The sequence below is a fragment of the Ascidiella aspersa genome, chromosome 5 (assembly GCF_963924565.1).
Source record: "Ascidiella aspersa chromosome 5, kaAscAspe10.2, whole genome shotgun sequence".
NCBI lineage: Eukaryota > Metazoa > Chordata > Ascidiacea > Phlebobranchia > Ascidiidae > Ascidiella > Ascidiella aspersa.
In genome coordinates, this window is record NC_139451.1 from 30,624,551 (window position 1) to 30,648,078 (window position 23,528).

The following is a 23,528-nucleotide window of genomic DNA, read 5'->3' on the forward strand; positions in this document are numbered from 1 at the left end:
TTTTTACTCATTCTCCATAGCATCTGTTCATCAATGTATGGAACATATTCATTTTGCCTTCCAGTTTTCTCTCATTCTCCATAGCATCTGTTCATCAATGTATGGAACACATTCATTTTGCCTTCCAGTTTTCACTCATTCTCCATAGCATCGGTTTAACAATGTATGGAACACATTCATTTTGCCTTCCAGTTTTCACTCATTCTCCATAGCATCTGCTTTCATTTTCGTTTGTAGAGGTGTTTTTGGTCACACCGTTCTTGTGATCGTTAACTTGAGTCTTCAACCGTGCTTCCGACCATTCGCTGATCACCACAATATAGACAGAATTGTCGGATATAATTTTTAATTTCATCCATTAATCCCAGCTGAGCCGTGTAGCTGATCATCAGTATGTGGAACACAATCATTTATATCTTTCACTCATTTCAACCAAGATTTCCGTTTTTAATAGCATCGTAATGAACATTGCCTACCTATACATATTGGCCTACATATACATATTGAATAAAATCATTGACAGTCCCGCTTATTGATGCAATTCAGTGATTCAAAAATCCTTCTAAACAATGTGCGTTAACTTTTTTAAAAGCATTTTTGAAGCTATTACATTTTTTATGCACAAGCTATTTAGTTAGCATTGGCGCTACTCTCCAATATGTTACCGTAAAGTAGAACATCTACAATATAAAAAAAATCTTAACTTCTCCAGTGTATACTACGAAATATAACAAACTCATATATTTTGTCCACCTCCAGCGAGCTCAGCAGTTCATTGAGGAACACTCGACCCAGTTCGAAGACCAGTCGTCGCACCAAACCGACCAGACGGACCAGTGGGACCAGCAGTCGGACCAGACTGACCAGACGGACCAGATGTCGAACAGCGGTCGAAAATGGAAGAAGGGTGAAGTGTTTATGACGCCACAGATGATGCACGCGCTCAAGATGTCGCAAGTACAGAGTCAGGTGAGATACCGGATACCGAAAAAGTTTGATTTTTTGTTTTGGTTTCAGCTTAGAAATAAACGCAGATAGCCAATATGTCCTCAAATGGTCGTGTTTTGTTATGTTTTTGCCCGACTTCTAAAAACCAGAGATGTCTGATAATACCGGATCGCAGCCGATACTCCGTCCAAAGTGATAGAATTTGTACGGGTGCGACATTAGGGTAGTACTGTTGTCATTTAATTCTGAATAGGGCAGGGGTGGCCAACTCAAACATGCCGGCGTGCCAGTTTTTATCTTATAATTTCTTCCCGTGCCAAAGTTTCAACTGCACGATAACACTAAACGATTCAACAGATTGCCGACCACCGTCGGTGAGCTGACTTTGCTACTTGTTTCTTTACAGTTTACACCAAGCTCTATAATTATGTGAAGGCTTGCGTCCACTACAATTGTTAGTTGTTGTAATTGCCGCGATTGTTATATAATGTGAACAAACAATGGTAATTGGCTGTATAACAAATTTAGTATTTCTTGACAATTGGCCGAATAACAAATGAAGTATTTTGGGGGGGGCTTGCGTGTCATTTTTTATTAGGTGGCGTGCCACATTTGGCACGCGTGCCGCTTGTTGGACACCCCTGGAATAGGTTAAAGGTGCACTACATAATGACAACGTGTATTTAGTTACTTTGACCCGATGAAGCTAGGTTGTGCGGACGCTTGTGAGAGTTCAATGCAATTTGTCTTTTTATATAGTACCATCTGATTACCCTATTTAGAATTAGACAAATACGACCGTTTTCAAAGATTATTGATTCACTTTTGCTATGATCTATACAACGCAGATCTCAGTTGGTAGAGCGACGGTCCCCGTATGACCGAGCTCGTGAGTTTGAACCTCACCGCAGGCTAGTTTATCTTATTTAGCCTGGCTTGCATGACTATTCATAATTAATCGACTGATTCGGTTAGTCTGTTAAAGACTTCAATTGTACAACGTTGATCTATACACCAATTTCCAGACTTAAGTTCAAACCAGGGATGTCTGTGGTATAATAATAACACAAAAAATGTAAGTCAGTTTTTTGAAGGTATGGCGCTCTAGCTTAAGGACTATCCCAGCTGCTACGCAAACTGCATTATTTTATTAAGTCGTTATACTTGCTTTTCACTGGATTAAACTAACAAAGAAAACACAACAACTATATGCCTGGTGGCGATTTAAGTGAAGTTATAATGTTATAATAATAAACCTGGTCTTACTTTATAGTGTACGTTTTAGGAACATGTCGATTGCTTGTATCTGCCATCTGCATTAAACTATATATAAAAAAAAACAAAAAAACTTTGACTTAGAATTTAATAGCAATCGGCGTTTTGCGTAAAATACTAGGAAAACTCTTGCACGCACATTCGTTAAGCGTATCACCAGGCTGGCAGAATCTTGCCAGCCTTCTGGTGACAAGCATTTTTGGCGAAAATTCTTTGGTTTTTGGTCACGCCCCTAAGGTTAAATGATGTGTTCGCCTAAGGAATGTATGAACCTTGCCATGTTTTGGCGATAAACAAAGCTATTAATAAGTAAATTAGACAACAAAACGTAACGTCGAAGGCGCAAAATTTTTTGTGACATTAAGTCATTAACAAATATATAAAGGACAAGTGAAGGTACAACCTGGGGCCTGGGGGTGTACGTACATGTCTGCTTTTCTTGATTTAAAAGTGTTACATAAATAGCTGTTTTCAGGCAAACTTATGTGAAAATGTGCTGCTCAAAGCCAGATTGAAAAGCAGGAAAAAATATTCTTTGGATAAATTTCCAAAAAAAAAAAAAAATTTTTTTTCACATTTTTCTTTTTTACTTAAAATTTTTTTTGCACTAATTTCTTCGGTTTTCTGGCTGATTCTTCGGCCGACATAGTCGCCAAGTCGCCAGCATTCTGCCATACTGCGTATCACATGCTGGAAACGTTATTCCACTGCGTTCATCCCGCGAAAAAAAGTTAAACAAGAATTTTCGGCGCGTGCGATTTAGGTAAAGTACCACGAGGGTTTCCAACGGGCCAAATCTGCTGGTTACACCGAAGTAAGTTCGACGCCCGAATTTGAACGCCTGAGAAAACAAAAAGCGCTGAGTAACGTGAGTGGTCATCGGATTTGTGCTGAGTCACGTCGGTTAAACCTGTCAAATGTTGTTTTTGTGGACGTTGTCAATTAAACTTGTAAGAAGCTTGACGCGAAGTTGTTTTGGTAACTAGTTGGTGTTGTACATGGGAGTAAATAATAGTGATGTATTATTTAGCAATTACCAAATAACTTTATATTGTTTATCTATTGAATGTCTAATTAGTAAAAATAATGTTATTTTGTGTAGTCTCATACCTGTTAAATTTTTTCGTGTAGTCTCAAACGTGTTAAATTTTAGTTGATGTTCCTTATGGATAATTATCGAGTAAAACAAGGCTGGTTTATGTCTTATTGTTCTCATTTTTTATTTTGTTGCACCTTTCTTTGTTTGTGGAGGCTCTCATGCTTAAATATGACCGAGTTTTCACTACTCGTTCGAGAATTTGGTGATTTTTTATCTTTTCTGTGACATTTTCCTTAGCTGTGTGGTTTAATTTGCTCCTTCACATTTTTTCGCTTTTGCTTATATATTTATTAACCTCCTGATAATTTTGTATAACTCACAAAGTAAAAATGTGATTTTATCCAACAGAAATTGCACTTTTTAAAATGTTCTTGATCTGATTGGGCTTTTTCTCTATTTCAAACTTGAAATTTCATCTTTTATTAACAGTCTACTTTCTGTAAAGCAGGGTTCACTGCAGCAAAAATCACACAAAGATAATTGCTTTTGTTTCTTCTATAGTGTTTAACTTTTAGTTCATATTGCCCAATTTTTAATTATTTTCTTTATGGAATTCTGCATGGCGACCCCCCTAGACAACCCCTTGGCACCCCCTTGAGAACCACTGGTCTAAATGCATTCAAGAAGAATGTGTATAAGCGTTATTTTTTCATTTTACTCCATTATGTAAAATAATCATTCAAGTTCCCAACCATACACCAAAATTTTAATAGGTCTTCATATACCCCATATAACCGAAGAATCCCTGTCGCGTTTATGACGTCACGATTACACTTATCAATTAATGAATCAAGCGTAGTTTCAGTCCAACAATGTCTAATAAAAATGAATGAACGCTTAAAGTTTGAACGAATGGACCAAAATTAAAACGATAAATTGTCCTAATTTCAACTGCTGTGCCCGACTGTTTGTAAATCATTAGGACAATAAGCTTTTTGTCCTTATTTGGCCGAATTTATTTGAAACATTGTGGGATGAAGTAAAACCACGGGCTCACGAGGCCTCTAAACTTTGTTTATACCAACTTTAACAACATAAATACGATTTTGATGCGTATTTACAATAACTCTGGGCAGCACAAAAGCGTCAGGTCAGGTATAGGGCGCTCTAGTTCCAAATTGAAATCTAGGCCAAGTTACATTAAATTTGTGCTAGTTTTACAATAGGTTACAGGCAAAGTATTTCCTATTTTTTTTATATTTTCAGCGGCATCATACATTTTTACATAGCCTTTTCCAAAACATCCACAGAATTTCAGTAATAAATTTTGGTGTTGCAATTTTGGTAAAAGGAAATAGAATTTACAGACAGCTTTGCACTGCTGTTAACGACTATCCGCTCACCAAGAACAGTTACCACCATTGATTCCCTTTGGTCTCGCACTATAGGTGCATGCTAATTATTATTTGACCACACCAACAATTTCATACCAACAATGTCCAAATCCTAAACCAAGCATCTGGCAACCCGGGCTCAGACCGTAACTTCAGCTTGTTATACATAGCACATTATGGCCGAATTTTAATACAATCCTAAACTAGATTTTTTCTCTATTTGAATTTTGCCAATTTTAAAATGTGTTTTTTATTTACTCAGGTTTATGTATCATACACTATAATTGGGGGGTCGCGCAAGTTATCGAAAACTTGAAAGGGAGAACAAAAAGGTTGAGAACCACTGATTTAGACTAAAGTTCATTTTCACGTGTGTTAAACCGAAAAGTACATTTTTTAAGTCTGCTTGTTTCATTCGTAAATAATTTAAAAATCTCATGCCGACCCTTGTTAACGCAAACTAAAATTTATTTTGACGGGTCCGGGTTAAACAAGGTTTTAGAAACCCTGCCGTAAATTTAACGTTCTCTTTTCAAATAACGTTGGGACCTTAATAATCGTCAATTATCATTATCAAGCACATGGAAATTTCAACGCGTTAAATACACAAAACTTCGTCTGATTCTTTTTTCCTTTTTTTTCTCTTTTATCTTTCCCAGCACTTCAGACCTAGGTTACTCAATTGAACCTAAGTTACTCACTAACATAAATTTTTTCTTGGTATATGTAGGAAAAAGCAATATCCCAAAAACTAGAGCCAACTCAGCAAAAGTAATGGCATTTTCGAACTGAGCCTCTCCGATATATCCCTAAATCGATCCAACATATCATGCTTTTTGAAAAAAAAAATGTTGGCCTGTGATCAACCACCAGGCATTTTTAAAGTTTTAATTCGCAAAACCTTCGCCTGATTCTTTCTTCCTATTTCTTTTTCTCTTCTCTTCTCTCTCTCTGGTGCTCGCCTTTCGCCGCTAGGTGGAGTACCAGCGCGCGATGAACGAGCTTCGTGGAAGGTACAACTTGGACGATTGCCTTTCAACTTTACCCGAAGTGAAGAACGCAAAACGCGCTACCCACTTTGCCAGCAAAGTAAATGTCACCCAATTTGCATCAAAGCATGTTTTTTTATTAAATTTACTTCATTTTCCGCCTATTTAAAGCCATATGATCAATCGCTTGACTGCATGTTGAGAGTTTTTGATTGTTTTTTTCGAAATGTGTTAAAATTTTGACTTGATTTTCTTGCAATTGATCAATCGCGTAATTGCATGCTTTAAAATCTTTCGATTTTTGTAATTTGCGTTATTGCACTTTTAAATATAATTGTTTTAAACTTTATTTGCTACGCTGTAATGTACACACTGCTTGCTGTTTCATACCATGTACATTTGCAGCTTTTTTCTGAATGCTTTTGTGATGAATATGGGTTTATATTATTTTCTAATTATTTCCTTATCATATTTTTCCATCTACGCTTTAACTATTCCTAAAAAAGTCCTTTTACCAATGATGACCTAAGTCGTTTCGCGAAATGTGTCTTCTTATTTAAGTGCTGTCAATTTTTTAAATGATTGTAACTCTCATATAAGATCAAATTCTGCCTTCTAAATCAGGTCTTTTAAAAGATTTTAAAACATATTTTATTAACAATCAACGAAATTGACATCAGCAAATATTACATATTTGGATTTTTTAATTAATATTGTAGTCAAAATTGATAAAAAACCTGTGTGTTGTATCACAATTGACATATCGTTTACTATTATAAGTTTGTTGGGTTTATGTACTGTGTTATAAAGATATATCCCTCATTTATTATTTTGTAATTTATATGTCTCTTTCGATTGATTTGTGTGCTGCACGCAACTGATTTTAACTGCAACATTTATATTCCGTGCCCTTCGTAACTTTTGTGCGTTGTGAGTTTCCCTGAATGGTTTGCAATCATATGAGCTTTCATGAGATCATGCAATATGTGCTCTGCATTAATCGTCGCATCGTCTGGTGAGTTGCTTAACTGTTTTTTTTTGTTATTTTGAGCTTGCTTAAGCTCGTCAAGCGCTTTACTTTATCGTTAGAAATCCTTGTACGATTATGTAAAAAAATTACGAATAATAGGTTTGCTAAGTCATACTAAGAATATCGAAGCACATTTTGAACGTGTTGAAAATGTATAAAGAGTTATTCGAAACGTTCAAAATGATACCTACTTCCGTATGGGCTTTGATATTCTTACTACGTCTTACTACAACCTCGAAATCTAATGCTTCAAAGTTTGGTAATTGTTTTGTTACATAAATGTGTTTGTTAATAAGGTCTTTTGAGTTATCACTGATACATTAACAATATCTAGGATTAAATACGTATTTAGGGCTAATTTCGAACATATTTTCTAGATTTAAAATTTCAAATTTAACGTTTAATTTATTTCACAAAAAATTGCGAAAATGTATGGCATACTACATTTTAATCAAATTTTGTTAAAAAAAACAAAATCCTATTGTGTTAAAAATTGTAAATATTTTAAAACATTTGCCCATTTTTGCACCCATAAAGTGGTGTTGATTTAAATATTTTTAGTTACAAGTGTGAAAAAACAAAATTTGCATGAATTTTTCAACTAAGTTATCAATATTATTGCTTAAATATTGACGAAACTCAAATCGATCTGCTGAAAAGTAGCTAAATTTGTTTTCGGGCGTATTTGTAGAACGCCTATCGTGAAGGTTTGGACGAGGTGCTGGAAAAATACAAGGGCTTCCAAAAGCTGCCCTTCATGGATTATCACGATGTGCAGCGAAGCGTTAAGGCCGCTGCAATATCTGACGTAAGTTGGTTTGGCTTGTTAACTATGACCCCGAAAAATACTATCAATCGCAATGTTTTATCTATTTTTGGTGCCACATTTAACTGCTAAATATTCTACAATTTTATTTTGCCTGCGTGATTTAACCTTTCTCCAACAAAAAATACATAAGTAACTAATTTATGTTTTATAATTTTATAGAGGTCCTGTATTTATTTTACATGTTTGGCATTTTATAAGTATTTGTTTAAAAAAAAATAAATTGGTTATGCCTATTAATACGGCGAAATATATATTTCTGTAAAATTTTAGAATTAATATATGTTTTTATGCCTGTTTTTACTAAACAGTCTAAATATTATTTGGTCCGGAAGCATTAGTTTGGTATCCATTGTACGTCTAACTTAAGCCCCTAGGTAATATCTTGGGACTTTACGTTCTGTTGTTCGTTTCAGTACCGTCACTCACAATTTCGTACAATTTTAGAAAAGGTACAAGGAGGATTGGGAGTACGACCGTAGCGTTGTTTGCTTTCCAGCCACTCTCACACCGGGATATGACAGGCTGGTCGAAGCACAGAGAAACGCTAGTACTGTGAGTATTACGTTTATATAGGACAGTGGTCGGCAAACCTTTTTATTGTCGCGGCCCAAAGTACTCTTTTCAGTGCTATTGAAGGCCCACTACGTAAATCAACTACGAAAAGAGTGGCGGTTCCAAGGTATTTTGTTTTTAATTACACGGCGCATTAATGCCCAAAACACTGCCATGCCAAAAAGTGAAACATACTAGTGACGAAGAATATACGCGCGAAGCGCGAAAAATTTTGCGCTAACATAGATTTAAAGTTGGCAAAAATTGTAGTTCGACAGGCTCTCGAACCACATTTGGCACGTGGGTCTGAACCACGCTGAGCCAATTTAAAAATTCTAGGCCACACGAACTTTTAAAATAAACTGCAATTAATGTACGGCTATCACGCGACCCACAACTACATGATAACACTCAACTATTCAAAAGTAACTCTCGGCCCACTAAAAATGCTCTGCGGCCCACAGTTTGCCGACCGCTGATATAGGACATGCCAATAGTCACCATTACGATTACTAGAGGATCTGTTGTTGCTTAATGTCAGTAGTTTAGCTTGTATATGAATAACAAGCTACAGTAGTTCGACATTATCTTCAGCAGTGTTTTTTTATGGTGCTAAAAAAACGTATTTTGATTTATTTATAGATGCATTATTTTAGTTTTTTTTCGCTCTACATTTATCGCAGTTACATGAGTTAAGATACGAGCGAAAACAATGATTTTGAAATCAAATAAAAAAATTGGTTTAAGCATATGCACGTTTTTCAAGTAAAAACTGTTAGATTATTCGGATTAGTGAATGGATGTATTTACTGTACACTGAAGCAATAACATGTTTTTATCTTTAGCAAATTTAGTCCTAAAACCATAATATTGCTGATTTTAACGTATAACAGATTTTTTTCGGCAATTTATTTTTCCACTATATTTTTAGGCGTTTATAAAAATTTGAATTAAAATCAATTTGTGTTATTTGTTTACTGAATTGAATTAATTTTCTCAGAACGTGTACAAAGACGGTCTAGATTCGACCTTGGAGAACGTTCATTTCGACCCGACCAAGACAGACTTTTACAAAACTATCCAGGACAACCTGAAATACGTTTCAAGTGTAAGTTTGCCAATTGAAACCTAACGTTTATTTTGAAGAGTTTTATTTTTGTTCTCGGTGACCTATTTTTTTCTGGCATAACGATATATCACTGGTAATGAATGGTTTACGTTTTATTTGCAAAAAATTGATTTACATCTTTTGGTGTTATAGTTTCGAGTCAAAGATTACAATGTAGGAATCAGGAATTTGGTACAATTAAAAAAACACGTTTATTGACTTTAAAAAAATATTTAGTCTTTAATAGTGAACCCCATATTCCTAAAGACAACAAAAACTGTGAGTCATTTGAGGAAAATAACTTTATAACTTTATACCAAATATTTTATAATAATTAGAAGTCCAAGTTATAGCCTACGTTATAAGCTTCCCAAGTAAATTCAACGTCAGGCCACATAAAAATAAAAAGTTAGACCATTAAAATATCATCCCATAAAAGCAATAACTCAATAACTCAACATAGCAAATTCAATTATGTGCAAAAACTAAAGAAATCAATAAAAGCCTTTGAAAGGGAAAAGTTCATATTTGCCCTGACAACTAAACTGTAAGCCAAACAAAGGCAAATTTTAGTAAACTGAAATGAGCGGTTGAACAATTTTTATTAGAAGTCACAATATCATTTGCAACATAACACATCTTTACCGCAAACAACTTCATAAAGGGTCAACGATGAAAAAAAAATATTTTTTTTTTGTTCCATTTTCCAAAAATATTTCAACCTGAAATACGTTTCCGGCGTAAGTGTGCTATTAAAATGCAGTCCTTTAAAAATGTCGGATCCTTTAAACTTTGAGTCTTAGTGTGTCATTCAAAATCCAACGTTTATTTGAAAGAGTATAATTTTTGTTTGCGGTAACCTACCTTATTCTAGTATTACGTTTGATCATACCTGGGTTCCTTTTTATGTAAAAAAGTAATGTATTTTTTTTTTTGGAATAGCCTCTTATGGTGTAAGGTTTAATTATAATACAAATAAGTATTTTTGTTTATAACAAAACTTAGTGTTAAAATTAAAACTGTTTTAAAGCATTAGCAATAGAAATGAAATGTGTGATTTTCTTTTGGCTCATTTTCCAAAAATATTTTTCTTATGTGCAGAAAGAGTACAAAGCTGATTACGAAGAGAACAAGGCCCACTACCATCCATTGGCTCTCACAGCTGAAATGATGCGTTCTAAGGCGATGCAGGGAATCACCAATTGGGTAAGTTTAGTCCAATATAAAACACCGGTTGCTTTTCAAAGTTTAAAAGGGAATTTTTGTCAGTAAGTAACATTTTTTTCATATTACAAGCGTAAAATTAACCCACAAAGGTTTAAACAGATCTTAAACAAAACGTAAAGTTAAAAACACGACTATTAAGTAATTGGTTATGCGTTTAATTGTAATTAAAATAAACTTAACCTGTAGTTAAAAAAATATGGTTAGTATATGAAGCTTAAAGTCACAACCAACTTCAAAAAAAACTTCAGAGATTCAGTGGTAAGGCATAAATGCTATCAATAGCTTATGGCCTATGTCTGATAAGGTTGTTGTTAGAAAAAATCATGATTGAATGTTAAAGTGACTGTATTAGCATCTTTTCTGAGTAGTACTGATGATCATACGTCTATCTATGAAATGAAATGTGTTTTTTCACGTATAATTACATCTGTCCCTTTCCAGACTGCTTTTAACGCACAAAGGTTTAAACAGATCTTAAACAAAACGTAAAGTTAAAAACACGACTATTAAGTTATTGGTTATGCGTTTAATTGTAATTAAAATAAACCCAACCAAAAGTTAAACAAAACATTAGTTGTACAAGCAGCTTAAAGTTGCAAAAAACTTCATACATTTAATTGATAAAGCCAAAAATGTCATCAATAGCTTATGGCCTATGTCTGATAAGGTCGTTGTTAGAAAAACAGAATGTTAAAATAACTGCATTGATATCGTTTCTGAATAGTAGCCTACTAATTTTATGACTATTTAGATGCTAAAATTATTACTTTCAAATATAGTCCAACTCTAAAACGTTCTGTATAGTATCTGTGTTGTTTCACTTGTAACTTCGTCTCTACCGTTTCAGACCGCTTACACAGCCTATGCTCGTAAACTGTGGGAGCATTACCATCTTGTGGTTCCGGTTCCAATCATTACACAAGCTATACAGGTAAGTGCTCTTATAGACCATAGAGCAAGAGTTCTTAAACTGGGGTCCATGAACCCCTTGGGGATCCGTGAATTAGTTTTCGGTCTCATTGATATATTAGTGTATATTTAAGAAGTAATCAATTTAGAAAAACGAGTTTAATTCAAAATAAAACGGTTTTTCCCTAACTGCATTTAGACTTTATTTAACTTTCATATTTTTCGACTGAAATCAGCAGATTTCTTACGTCTATTATATTGTGACATCAATTTATGACGTCATATTTGAAATTTGTTTGCCTAACGTGGAAGCAAAAAATTGTTTTAGCGGTTCGCGGTGAAAAAAGTTTAAGAACCACTGTCATAGCGGAAATGAAGTAAAACCTAACGTTTAGTGTCCACTGTCCAGTACCCGAACTTTTAACTTGTTGCGAAACCAACCGCATAAAAACTGAAGATGACGTGTATAAAATTTATTAAATGAACCGAGCTTTACCAGTGCTTTATTCAACAAAACTATAAATATCTAACAAAAATCTCACATCAGGTCATTTGTTTATTAAATCAAAGGTCACCGATCCACGGCCCATGGGCCAAATCCGGCTCTACGGCTCAATTATTTTGGCCCGCGGCATATTTATTGGTGGGTAATGGGTGGGGTTAGAAAATGGGTTAAGGCTGATGCACTTAGGGCTGGGGTTTGGGGTTAGGTAAAAAGTTACATAGGCCTGATTCTGACCATTTAGGTCTTATTTCCACAGATTTAGGACTTATTCCGATTTATAAGGTATAACGACTATTAGGTATTAGTCCTATTTTGGTCATTTTCCGAACTGCATTTTATTCCGATGTTGTTCTCATTTCGGTCTTATGGCTGGATTCCCCAAATGTTCATTTTATAACGTTAAGGCGATTTTGCTTCTTACGCATATCGTTTGTTAGAGTTTTGGGTTCACCAATAAGGCGATGACAAGTCTTTATTCATGGTGCGCCGAATCAGAAAGAACAAACTAGAACAGGGGTGTCCAACATGGGGCACGCGACCTCATAAAAAATGGCACGCAAGCCCCCCAAAATACCACCAATTGTCAAAAAAGCTAAATTTGTTATACAGCCAATTGTCATTGTTTATTCACAATACAAAACAATCCCAGCAATTACGACAACAAACAATTACTGCTGATATTAAAAAAATAGTTGCTAAACAGTGGCACGGGAAGAAGTTATAAGATAAAAATTGGCACGCCGGCATGTTTGAGTTGGAGATCACTAGAATGCACTAGAACCGGGGATAAAAAGGCACGAGAAATATAAGAAAAAAGGCAAACATAACGCTTCGATAAATCCGGGTCGGTGTAGTGTCGCTTCAACGTATTGTTTTACAGACTGCCAAGATGACCTCTGACAAGTGGTACAAGGCCGACTACCATCGAGAATGTGTGGGAAAGTCGGGGCCGGCCAACATTGCAAACTACCCTTTGCTGCAACAGGCCAGAAAAGCGGCCGGACAGGCCAGTCAGGTAAGGCCAAGTTTACCAGCTTTTATTGCAATTCAGCTGGACGAAAAAAAACATATTTTTTTCTTTTTTTCATGCCGACTTAAACAGCATTGAATTTTATCGTTTTCAAAATTGAATTAAAATTGGATTTTTTTCGTTTACGGCAAGTATTAAAGTTTAAAGATAATTTTGAGCGATCTCGAAGTATTGTTTGTTTAATAACATTTTTAGGTCATAGTTTTACACTAAAGGGATGTTTGATACTGGAAAGTTTATTCCGATGCCTATACCCGAAATAGAACATTTAATGTTATTGTATTCAAATTGAATTAAAATAGGATTTGTTTTCGTCTAAGTGTTAGAGATTGGAGAAAAACATTTCGGGCCACTTCGTTCTATTTGTGTTTATTTAATAATTACAGGGCATAACTTTATCTACTGTAAGTTTCTAGGGTTGTCCGATATTGGACAGTTTATTCCGATACACGATATTTCATACAAAAAGTCTCCGGATCCAATGCCAATATGACGTCATTACTGTGCAAAAAGCAAAATAGTTAACATCATATGGTACATTTAAATTTTTTTTCAGATTATTAGGCTCGAATTTGCTTTATGGTAATAAGAAGATTAGTAATATTTAGTCGTTAACCTACTGCTTTGATATTTCACCTTATAAAGTGCAAAATTCTGCCTTTAATCGCAATTCATGGCTAAAATTATTAATTTGGTATCGGATCGGCACCGATACCGCCCTAGTATCGGGCGAGCACCGATACTATGATACAAAATGTGTTAAAAGCGCAAAACTATTATTCTGCAGATTGAATACAGGAGGGAAGCGGACAAGTTTAAATCGCATTACACGATGCCTGTCGATTCGCCCGATATTCTGCGTGCAAAGAGTGCAGCTGAAAAAAGCGACGTAAGTTAAAACAATTTTATTGCTAGAACTATAACTTGCCAATTTGTCATTTTTACACATCTTGAGTGTTTTAACTGAGCCACCTATGACAATACTTTTTTCTTTGTTAAAAGTACCTACGTTTTGTCCACCTAGATTCGGGCAATCTTCTTTAGGGAAATATAATTGCTATTGGCGAAATAAACAAACAAACAAAACAAAGAATTGAAACAATGCCTGGCTGCAACAGTATATTCAATTTCATTGCTATTTCAAGTTTTACGAATTAAATTAAAAAAAAATGTTTAAAAAAAATATTTGCTCGTTTCCAGTAGTGTAGGCGAAAGAAAACGAAAAACAACAACAATTGAAGCTATGCCTGGCAGCAACAGTTGGCTATATTCAGTAAGAATTGCGTGTCTATAATTTCCAGATTAAGTACAAGAAGCAGAAGTTCCAGACAGTTGCTGACTTCCAGGGATTTCAGCGCATGGACCCACGACACCACCCAGTGGTACAACATGCAGCCAAGAACGCAGAACTTCAGTCGCAGGTAATTCGGTATTTTTTAACTGCCTTTGCAAATTGTTTTGTGGAACTTTGCACCACTTAATGAACAACAGAACAAAACTGTATTCTTGCTGACCTATTTGTATTTAAGCATTTTCGTATTAGATTGAAAAAATGAGTCAAAAGCATGTGCTTTCTATGAAAACAAACTAAAAACGAGTATTTTTTAGCAAAATTATATGATCTCTTTGCCGATAACACAACCACCAATTATTGTCTTATTGGAAACAAGAAGAATGCAAGATTAGTACTGTTTCACTACCACAATTAAAATATATACACGATTATGCTGAAACTAAAATAGACAAATATGCTATAGAAGTTTAGCGTACAAATAGATTGTAATACGTTTCTTTGACGAAATGCCATCAATTTAACTTTTTTGACGCACATTAAGTATTGCCAATTTAACGTACATGTATGTGTAAAAATATTCAAATGTTTGTACCTTTTTTGTCACGTCACACATGGTCAGCAATTATGCCCAGTCGACACTTTGAAGCAAAAATGCTGAGATACACTTTGTATTCGAAAACTTCATCTAACACTTAGTATTAAGGCAAAAAATGCAAGTTCGAAGCCAAATATCTTTACTGAAACTCGTTTCCATCATTATTCGCAATATTCAAACCCTGCTAAGCAAAAAATATGCTGGGTTTAACACTTATCATTAAAAGGCTGCTATTACTAAAGTTAAAGTAACCTCAAAATAACCTTGGATGTTATTCTACAGAAATTGTATTTTTTATCTACAGAAAGCCTACACTGAGGATTGGGAATACGACAAGCAGATGATCTACTTTCCCGCCCACATCACCCCTGGTTACGAAGCAGCCAGTGACGTCAAACACGTGCAGAGTGACGTAAGTCTGACGTCATGGTTTTCTATGTTGGATGATGAACAAATCTGAATATTTCTAAAATATTTGTCACAAACTACTACATAAATTTTTAAAAACGGAAACTTAAATTTAAACACTTTTTTTCACTATTTTCAAACCTATTTATTTTTTTTCATCATGGCGAAATTCCTAAATGTGACTCTAAATCTACTAAGTTTTTAGTTTAGGCCAATGTTAATAAACACTTACAAGTAAGAAGCGATTCGTTTTTAAGCTTTCTTATTTATCCGCTTTTTGTGACGTAGCAATCACAGTAAACAAGTCTTTAATTCAATTTTTTAAAACAATTAACGTTTTAACAAACTTTATTCACCCAATATAAGCCTTGTTAATTTTACTCAACACCTTAAAATCATTTTTATTTTCGCAGAGCGCCTATAAGAAGGAATTTGAACATTCCAAGGCCAAGAACAACTATGACGTCACAAGCACGAAGCAGTATGACGACATAAAGTCGAGCATGACTGACGTGAGATGTTGTTTTTGTTTGAAACGGTTTACTTAATTCTTTATCTATCACGTGTTGACTATGCAGTAAAGAATACGAGTTTGCCACTTTCCTTTAAATGTAAGGTTTAATTAAAACTGAGATAGCCTTGGAAATAGTTGGCATACATTTAATTATAGCAGAATGCTTGGATCTGTATTGTTAGACCATTCCGCTGTGACATACCACGGGTTGGGATCAACATTTGTTTTGCAAGGGCAAAGGATATTTAAAATATCACACATTATTACAATTTACATTTAATTATACTTTAGTTTCATTACAAAAGTGAGAAATGCTTTAGTTTCGATAAAGCAATCAAATGTAAGTAACAGCATATTATCAATGGTGAACAAGGTTTAATTATCAAGCAATGAAAAAAAGAGGTTATTAATCAAAACATAACGGAAATGCACAATCAACAAGCTTTAAAAATAGGAGACTTTCGGTGAATGTCCAAAAAGCCTAAAATGGCTTTCATATACATTCTATGTCTAACAATAACCTACAGCCATTATCTTAAGGTTGATTTAAAATATTTACAAAATGCTACCTACTTCTGTATGGGCTTTGATATTAATTCCACGTCTAACTATACTCCAGCCATTACGCTCAATGAATTGGTTTTGGTGCTTAGGACCCCATATGTATTGCGTCACAAAATAATGTGCACATATTTTGACAATAACTTTTATACATCCAAAACAACCTATTAAAAAAAAGATCGCGATTGACACTCAGCTCAGACATAAAATATGCCTTAGTGTATACAAAATATTGACAACCACTTGTCTATTTACTCTAATAAACACCTTGTACTTTTACTTACAGGCCAAATACAAGGAGGAATACCTTAAGAACCGGGGTAATGTGACACAGGTTGCTGAAACAAGTGAAATGCTGCTCTCCAAAGAACTCAAACCCATCCTGAGCAAGAAAGCTTACTCTGAGAAATCAAAGGAAGCTCAGAAAACAGTTCATTTTGGACCAGGTTCGTGTTTCGTTAGGACTATATTTTCAAATTTTAACCAAAGCTTATGTCGCAATTAGCGTTTAAATGTAAAAAAAATGAAAAAGAAACTTCCGCTAGTTTACTAAAATACCGGCTACAAAAATATTGTATTGTATTTTGTTTATGTTCTCAAGTAATGTATTAATCTGGGCCTAAAAAATGCTTAAGCTCAATGTTTCCGATGTAAAAAGGTGAATGTGCGGCTTAAATTTCTTACCAGGTAAAAAATGTTCCTAAACTTGTCTAGTTCGTAAACAAGGCCTTGGCCGGCAGACTCGATTTTGGTTGTGTTTTCAAAGGTGCCCGGTGTGTTATATAGGTCACTATCATTGGCCATTTTGACTTCAGAAGGGCCATACTGCACAAGTTGGTTGAATGATTACAAAGTTGTATGAATAACAGTTAGTTAATGCATTAGTATATGTGGTCAATGACACTTCTTATAGGTTCCGGATAATTTCCCCAATATATTGTTATCGATGGTCATTAAGATCTACATGTCAAAAATAATGCAAAATACAATCCCCAATTTAGTTGAAATTAACAATGCGTGTAAAAATAGACAGCAAGAAACGTGATATTTATTTTTGCAAAACGTCGCGAAAAATTCAGTAAGTTAAAGGGTTCACAGACTGCAACGTTTCGGTAGCCTTTATTTAATCTGGAATCTAGATAACCGTTATACATATGTGTCAATACAATACAATGCGGTCATAACAGGTCTAATATTTCGTCACAAAGGATTTTGAAACAATCGCACAATTCAAAAATAAACACAGCCACTTACCTCAGATTGTTTACCCGTTTTTAGGCACCCAAGAACTGTCGCATGCCGTGGACAGCCAGAAACAAGCTTCGAGCAACCAATACAAGCAGGAGTACAAGCACACAATGGTGGGAAAGCCCCCTGCTGACCCCACATCGGCTTACCCCGAACACACCCTACACAGCAAGATGACCAAGCTGGCAAGCAAGGTCAGTTTTCGAAGGTTTGAATCAAAACAAGCGCTTTATAAGGCAATGTTACGTCATAGAGACCCGTGTCAGTACAGCTTTATTTAAAAAATAGTAAGAGCAGTAAATTTTTAGAAAATATTTAAAAAGGTCTTGAAAAAAAAAGTGTTGGAAAATTCCCTTTTTCGTAGATTTATTATGTGTTTTAGTAATACAGTTTTAGAGATTAACTGCCTACCGTCGGTTAAAACATTACCTAACTTTTAAAATCATGAAATCGAAATAAAAAAGTAGGAACATGAAGTGTTCTGTGCCTCAAAAACGGTTAAAAGACACCGACTTAATGCTTTTTTTGCAGCCGGAATACACACGTGAATCTGTGAAGTCGATGCACGTCAATCAACTGCCGGTCGACGCCCCCGAGTTCATCAGAGCCAAGCAGTCTGCTCTACAGTCCAGTGACGTAAGTGATGACGTATTCTGTAGTGGGGTCGAATGGGTTTTAACTTTGATCGTTTGTCATGTGGTACAAATTTTGGAAGGTCGATTTTTGGGCGTGGCCACGGTGCCTCAAAACCAATTTTTCCTATTTTATTGAGTAAATGCATTTTTTACTCTTAGCTCAATCTAAATTGTGTTGCCTGTATGTTTTTGCTCAATTTTTTAAATCCGTTTTAACCTTAAGGCTTGGTGCTTCATTATAATATGTCTTTTCGATAAAATACGTTTTTGTTTATTTTTCCGCAACGCAGATTTCTTTATAATATTTCTGTGCAAAAGTATACGCATGGCGTAGTGATGCTTACATGGGTAATGGCGGCTGTTAATGATTACTCAGCTTAATAAGGGAGCGATCTAATTGAATAGAAACCAATTAACGAAGTCCTCGGAAACAATAATCGTTAACCCTAGCATAGAAAATCGTTGACAGCAAAACCCGCCAATTCGTTGTCAATTACAGTCTGAAGGGAATAAATTTTAATTACAGTGAAATTGATTGTTAGTTGTATCTCGTTTTCGTGATTTCGTCAATCCTTGATAGAATTTAATTCAAGAAAACTGATGGACGGTAATCTATTTTATCTAATCTATTTTGAAAAAGTTGAAAGATTAAATCGTTTATCCAAATTAAGTGACTAAAGATGCTTTTTTGATGGAAAAACATATCTCATTTTATCTTATAAAATGACTGACTTTGATTACGACAGAAACGTTGAAAAAATATTTACTTCTTTTTAAAGTCATTTTCGTCATTTACGGGGAAAGGCAATATATATTTTTAAAATACACCTATAATAGTTTGCCAACGAGCTGTCGCATTTTGAAATTTTCGTCAACCTATTATTAAAAAAATTTGCATTAAAACAGCGTTTTTTTTCGCTTTTTAAAATCCTTATTAAACTGTTATTAAAATAAAAAGTGTCATAAAATCGCTATTTTTCTGCTCACAGATCGAGTACAAGAAGGACATGTCACAGACAGTTGACCAGTACAGGGGCTACCAAACCCTTGACCCACAAGATCACCCCGTGGTACAGCGAGCCAATCAGGTGGCAGGGTTTTCTTCCGAGGTAAGTTTTTGATTTAATATTTTATGTGCATTCATTTATAATCAAATATATTCGTTTTTTTGCTGTTTCAAACTATTTTTCCTTAAAAAAGTATTATGTCCAAAAAATATTTGTATAGATTTTGTGACTTTTCTCATATTTTTTTTAAGTACTAAAATATGTATATTTGTCTTGCAGAAAGCCTATAAGGAAGATTGGGAATACGACAAACAGATGATCTACTTTCCTGCCCACATCACCCCTGGTTACGAGGCAGCCAGTGACGTCAAGAAAGTGCAGAGTGACGTAAGTGTGACGTCATCGTTCGTAATATAACCGCCCGTAAGAGAGTAAAGCTGCGCCAGCCCTTAAACACAAATTAAAAGGCAGCAGCTGAGAATCTAGCTCAGCAATTCCCAAACTTTTATAAAATTTTTGCCTGGTGGATCCGTTGCAATTGTTTTGATATTTTTGGCGGCCCTATAAAAATTCAACACGCTATATGATCGAATAATAAAGCATAACTAAAGACAATAATGATGAAAGATAATGTTTAAAACATAGACTAACGTTCAAAACATTCGTTAAATAACTAAAGATAATAATGAAAACTAATGGATCCGATCCGATACTGAAGTCTTTATCAGTGTACAGGAATTTATTAACAGCACAAAGTCTTACATCAAAATGCGCTTTAGCAAGCTCACTGTTAATCTTAACAACAGATATTGTTTAAAACATAGACTAATGTTTAAAAACATTCTCTGATGACGATTGTTGAAAAACTTAAAGACTAATTCTCCTTGCGGACACTCTGAAACTGCTATACGGACCCCAGTTGGTCCGCGGACCCCAGTATGGGAACCGCTGCTCTAGCTGAAGGTTCATCATTGCTTTTTGCTTTGAATCAAATTACTAGTAAAAACCTGGAAAATTGATTGGCAGTAAACTCGGCGGATTGGCAAGTTTTCTTCTTTTTTTAGCAAAGAAGAACAAGGGTAAACCAATGACATGTTCAAAGGTCGAAACACAGCTGTAATTTAAAAAAGGCAATATAAAATGTTAACTGATTTTAGGGCGAACACATGACTCGTTACTCTACTTTATATATCCGGTAAATTACCTTTGATCTTGAATAGAGCATAGACCCCGATATTTTACAAGACGAACTACCCTGGTGCGATGTATCGAAGAAATGTACTTTTAGTTAATATATGTTTTGATTTTTTTTTTCAGGTCAGCTACAAGAAGGAGTTTGAAGGAACAAAATCGAGAAACGACTTCAAGGTCACGGACACTGACCGCTACAAGGAAATGAAGAAGGGAGATGCCATTTCATCAGATGTAAGTTAATCAAGACTTGTAAAGCTAAACATTTATAATATTACATCTTTGAAAGAAGACATATTGGTGTATTTTACTTATAGATATAAATATAAAGTTTTTGTTTTATTTTTTTTGTATAATTTTTGACAAATTAATCTATTAATGCATTTTTACAGCCAACCAGCTGTGCCCGACAAAGCAAACCTCTCGACCCGTGACAATATTTTACAAACTTGGCACGAGGCCATTCCTCAAACGCTTTTGGCTATTTCAACTAACTAAAAGCATTTTTTTCATTTGTGCAAATCTTGGTTCTCCATAGAGTGTAAATGCCAAAATACCCTGGTTTTAACTTTGACAGAAATTGCGGTTGTTATAAAATGCGGGAGACAAACACAGTTAAAATTTAAGTCCGCAAAGACCTTTCTGAGTTTAGTTTTGGCCTGAGACTAGAAAAAGGTTGCCGACCCCTGGCCTACAACAAAACATCCTGTTATGGTTCACTTTGCCCCTTTTAAGGTTAAATATGGAGAGAAATTTAAATCACGATGTCCGAACAAATTGTAATTCAGCAGAGTAGCAAGAGACAAAGAAAACGACTTAAATGGTGACATTACAGAAACAAAATTATTTTAAATTTTTTCATGCCCCCTTAAATGAAAATTCTGGACTCACCCATAACCAAGGACCCCAAGATTGATATCCTAATAGCTTAACCATGGAACCAACAGCAAACAAACAAACAAACAAACAAACAGAATTTGTTTTTTTCATTTTAGGTGAAGTACAAGGAGGAATACGAGCGGAATAAGGGCAAAGGTCAAACCCAGGTTGCTGAGACGAGCGAGATGGTTTTGTCGAAACAGCTGAGGCCTGTTCAGAGCAAAAACCAATACGAGAAGAAATCAAAGGAAATGCATCAAAACCTCAGCGTTCATGCTGGTAAGTCGCATTTTTTATCAGTTTTTTAAATAAAAGTCTGACTCCAGCCTTTACTTTTTCTAGTAAGACTAAAAATGCAGTAAAGCATAATTAAATCTTAAATAGCTGACTATTAAGATGTGAAATTAACAGTCATGGTAGAATTAGGTAAAGTTAAGTAAAAGCTTAATGTAATGTTGAAAATTAAAACGTGTGCTCCAAAAGGGTAACATATTAATAAAATTCTGACTCCAGCCTTTACTTTTTCTAGTAAGACTAAATATGCAGTAAGACATAATTACATTTTACAAAATTGTTGTACAACGTTTCACGCTGGTCGGTTGCATTTATTATTATTACACAGTTTCTCAAATCTCAATCAATTTAGCCATGTAAACAACTGTAGTCTTTGACCCAACCAAATCAAACAGTGGCACAATTTTGGGTAGCTGCTTATTGGTTGAGAAACACTGATTTAACGAAATATCAGTCTAAGGTTATTTGAATAGATTTTTTTGTAACAAATTAACAAAGTTATATTAGATAACACTGCAAAAAAATATCCTTTCTCTGTAAGAACTAAAATGCAGTAAGATGTCATTCAACATAATGCAAAACTTTACTCTTGTTTTCTCCATTTTTTTTTTTTTTCCCTGCTAAACCTCTTTAATCATAAAAGTGTTTTTAAGCTTTTCCTGTTTTTATGTAACATCCATGAAATTTTTTTTATGTTTTTATGTAACATCCACGAACTAAAACAAAAAGATTTCACGAAAAACAATAAATGCATTATTGTTATGCCTTCAGGTGACCTTACCGATTTGTAAGCAACTTGTTTTGTGTTTTTTATCGGCTTTTTATGTCTTTTTTAACGCAACTAACCAATGTACATTGTAAAAATTAATACGTCCCACCTAAAGCCAGTGTGACGCCGATAATGACAATAATGTAATAGTGGAACCTGCAAACAATGATTTTATATGCATAGGCGCCGAAATTTCAAATACCCAGGGCGTTATTTTATAACCTGTACGAAATTGCTTATGAATTACAAAATTTGAGCGGTTGAATAACAGCTTTGCGCTGTTGTGTGTCTGAAGCAAACCATTTTCCTTTTGCTAACTATCTTACAGTGCCTTCAGGCTAAAAACGTTTCCATTAAACTGGGAAATATATTTCATCTACACTTTGGGTAAGTAAAACTATGCCAAAGAAATTAATTTTGTTCAATTATTGATAACTTCGCCGAATCCCAAGGCGTTTTGACTCCCTTCTAAAAATGCAGGGCGTCTAAACAAAACTCTGCACAGCCACGTTTGGCGCCTATTTTTATTTGTAATGCATTACTTCACAACTGCAAAACGAGACCTACGTCACTTTTCGTAACGTACTCCACAGTTTACATAGCAACTATTGTTTTGGCAGACGGCCAGGAGATCGCTCATGCTGTGACGTCACAGCGTCTAGCCTCGCCGCAGCCGTACCGCAAGGAGTACAAGGAGGGGATGGTGGGTCGGGGACCGAACGACCCCAGCCAGGCTTACCCCGAGCACGATTTGCACAAAAAGGCGTCCAACCTCGCAAGCAATGTAAGTCGCTTTTAATGTACCTGATTAGTTTTTTTATATAAATTGTTTGTTTTATATTATGTAAGATAACTATTTTTTCAATTTTTTTTTATTTTCGCATGCCCCTAAAAAGTTTCTTTTTTTATTTGTCCTCAAAACGATGTTTTTCATTCGACGCGAGATATTTTTTTATTATTTGCACAAAAAGGCGTCGAATGTAATTCGTTTTTTTTCTTATTATTTTTTTATATTTATCTAAATTATTTTTCATAATATGTAACTGCAGTTTTTAATTTGTATCCTGAAAAAACTTTTTTTGTGCCACAAGTAATTAATTTCTATGCCACCCGAAATCTGTTTTTTTAATGTGGCTACAAAACTTTCCTCCGGTCCATCAAAAGGGTAAATTATTTTTTAATATTATATGAGATAACTATATTTAATATGACTAGAAGTCTTTAGCTCAGTTAGTAGAGCGACGGTCCCGGTATGACCGAGGTCGTGAGTTCGAACATCATCACAGACTAGTTTTACT

At 34.8% G+C, this 23,528-nt stretch overlaps 1 protein-coding gene across 1 annotated transcript in view; it reads left to right on the top strand.

Annotated features, from left to right (window-relative positions):
* The window catches only part of LOC146146316 (uncharacterized), a 137,381-nt gene that overhangs the window by 4,747 nt on the left and 109,106 nt on the right, over positions 1-23,528 (top strand). The window contains exons 4-23 of the mRNA XM_083389939.1: positions 760-969; positions 5,632-5,745; positions 7,367-7,483; positions 7,949-8,056; positions 9,057-9,164; positions 10,266-10,370; positions 11,239-11,322; positions 12,686-12,820; positions 13,623-13,724; positions 14,137-14,256; positions 15,029-15,136; positions 15,546-15,644; positions 16,494-16,653; positions 17,486-17,649; positions 17,987-18,091; positions 19,080-19,199; positions 19,377-19,484; positions 20,415-20,522; positions 21,284-21,446; positions 22,851-23,014. Coding sequence (XP_083246065.1) covers positions 760-969; positions 5,632-5,745; positions 7,367-7,483; positions 7,949-8,056; positions 9,057-9,164; positions 10,266-10,370; positions 11,239-11,322; positions 12,686-12,820; positions 13,623-13,724; positions 14,137-14,256; positions 15,029-15,136; positions 15,546-15,644; positions 16,494-16,653; positions 17,486-17,649; positions 17,987-18,091; positions 19,080-19,199; positions 19,377-19,484; positions 20,415-20,522; positions 21,284-21,446; positions 22,851-23,014 — 2,502 coding nt within the window. The remainder of the gene's footprint in view (positions 1-759; positions 970-5,631; positions 5,746-7,366; positions 7,484-7,948; positions 8,057-9,056; positions 9,165-10,265; positions 10,371-11,238; positions 11,323-12,685; positions 12,821-13,622; positions 13,725-14,136; positions 14,257-15,028; positions 15,137-15,545; positions 15,645-16,493; positions 16,654-17,485; positions 17,650-17,986; positions 18,092-19,079; positions 19,200-19,376; positions 19,485-20,414; positions 20,523-21,283; positions 21,447-22,850; positions 23,015-23,528) is intronic.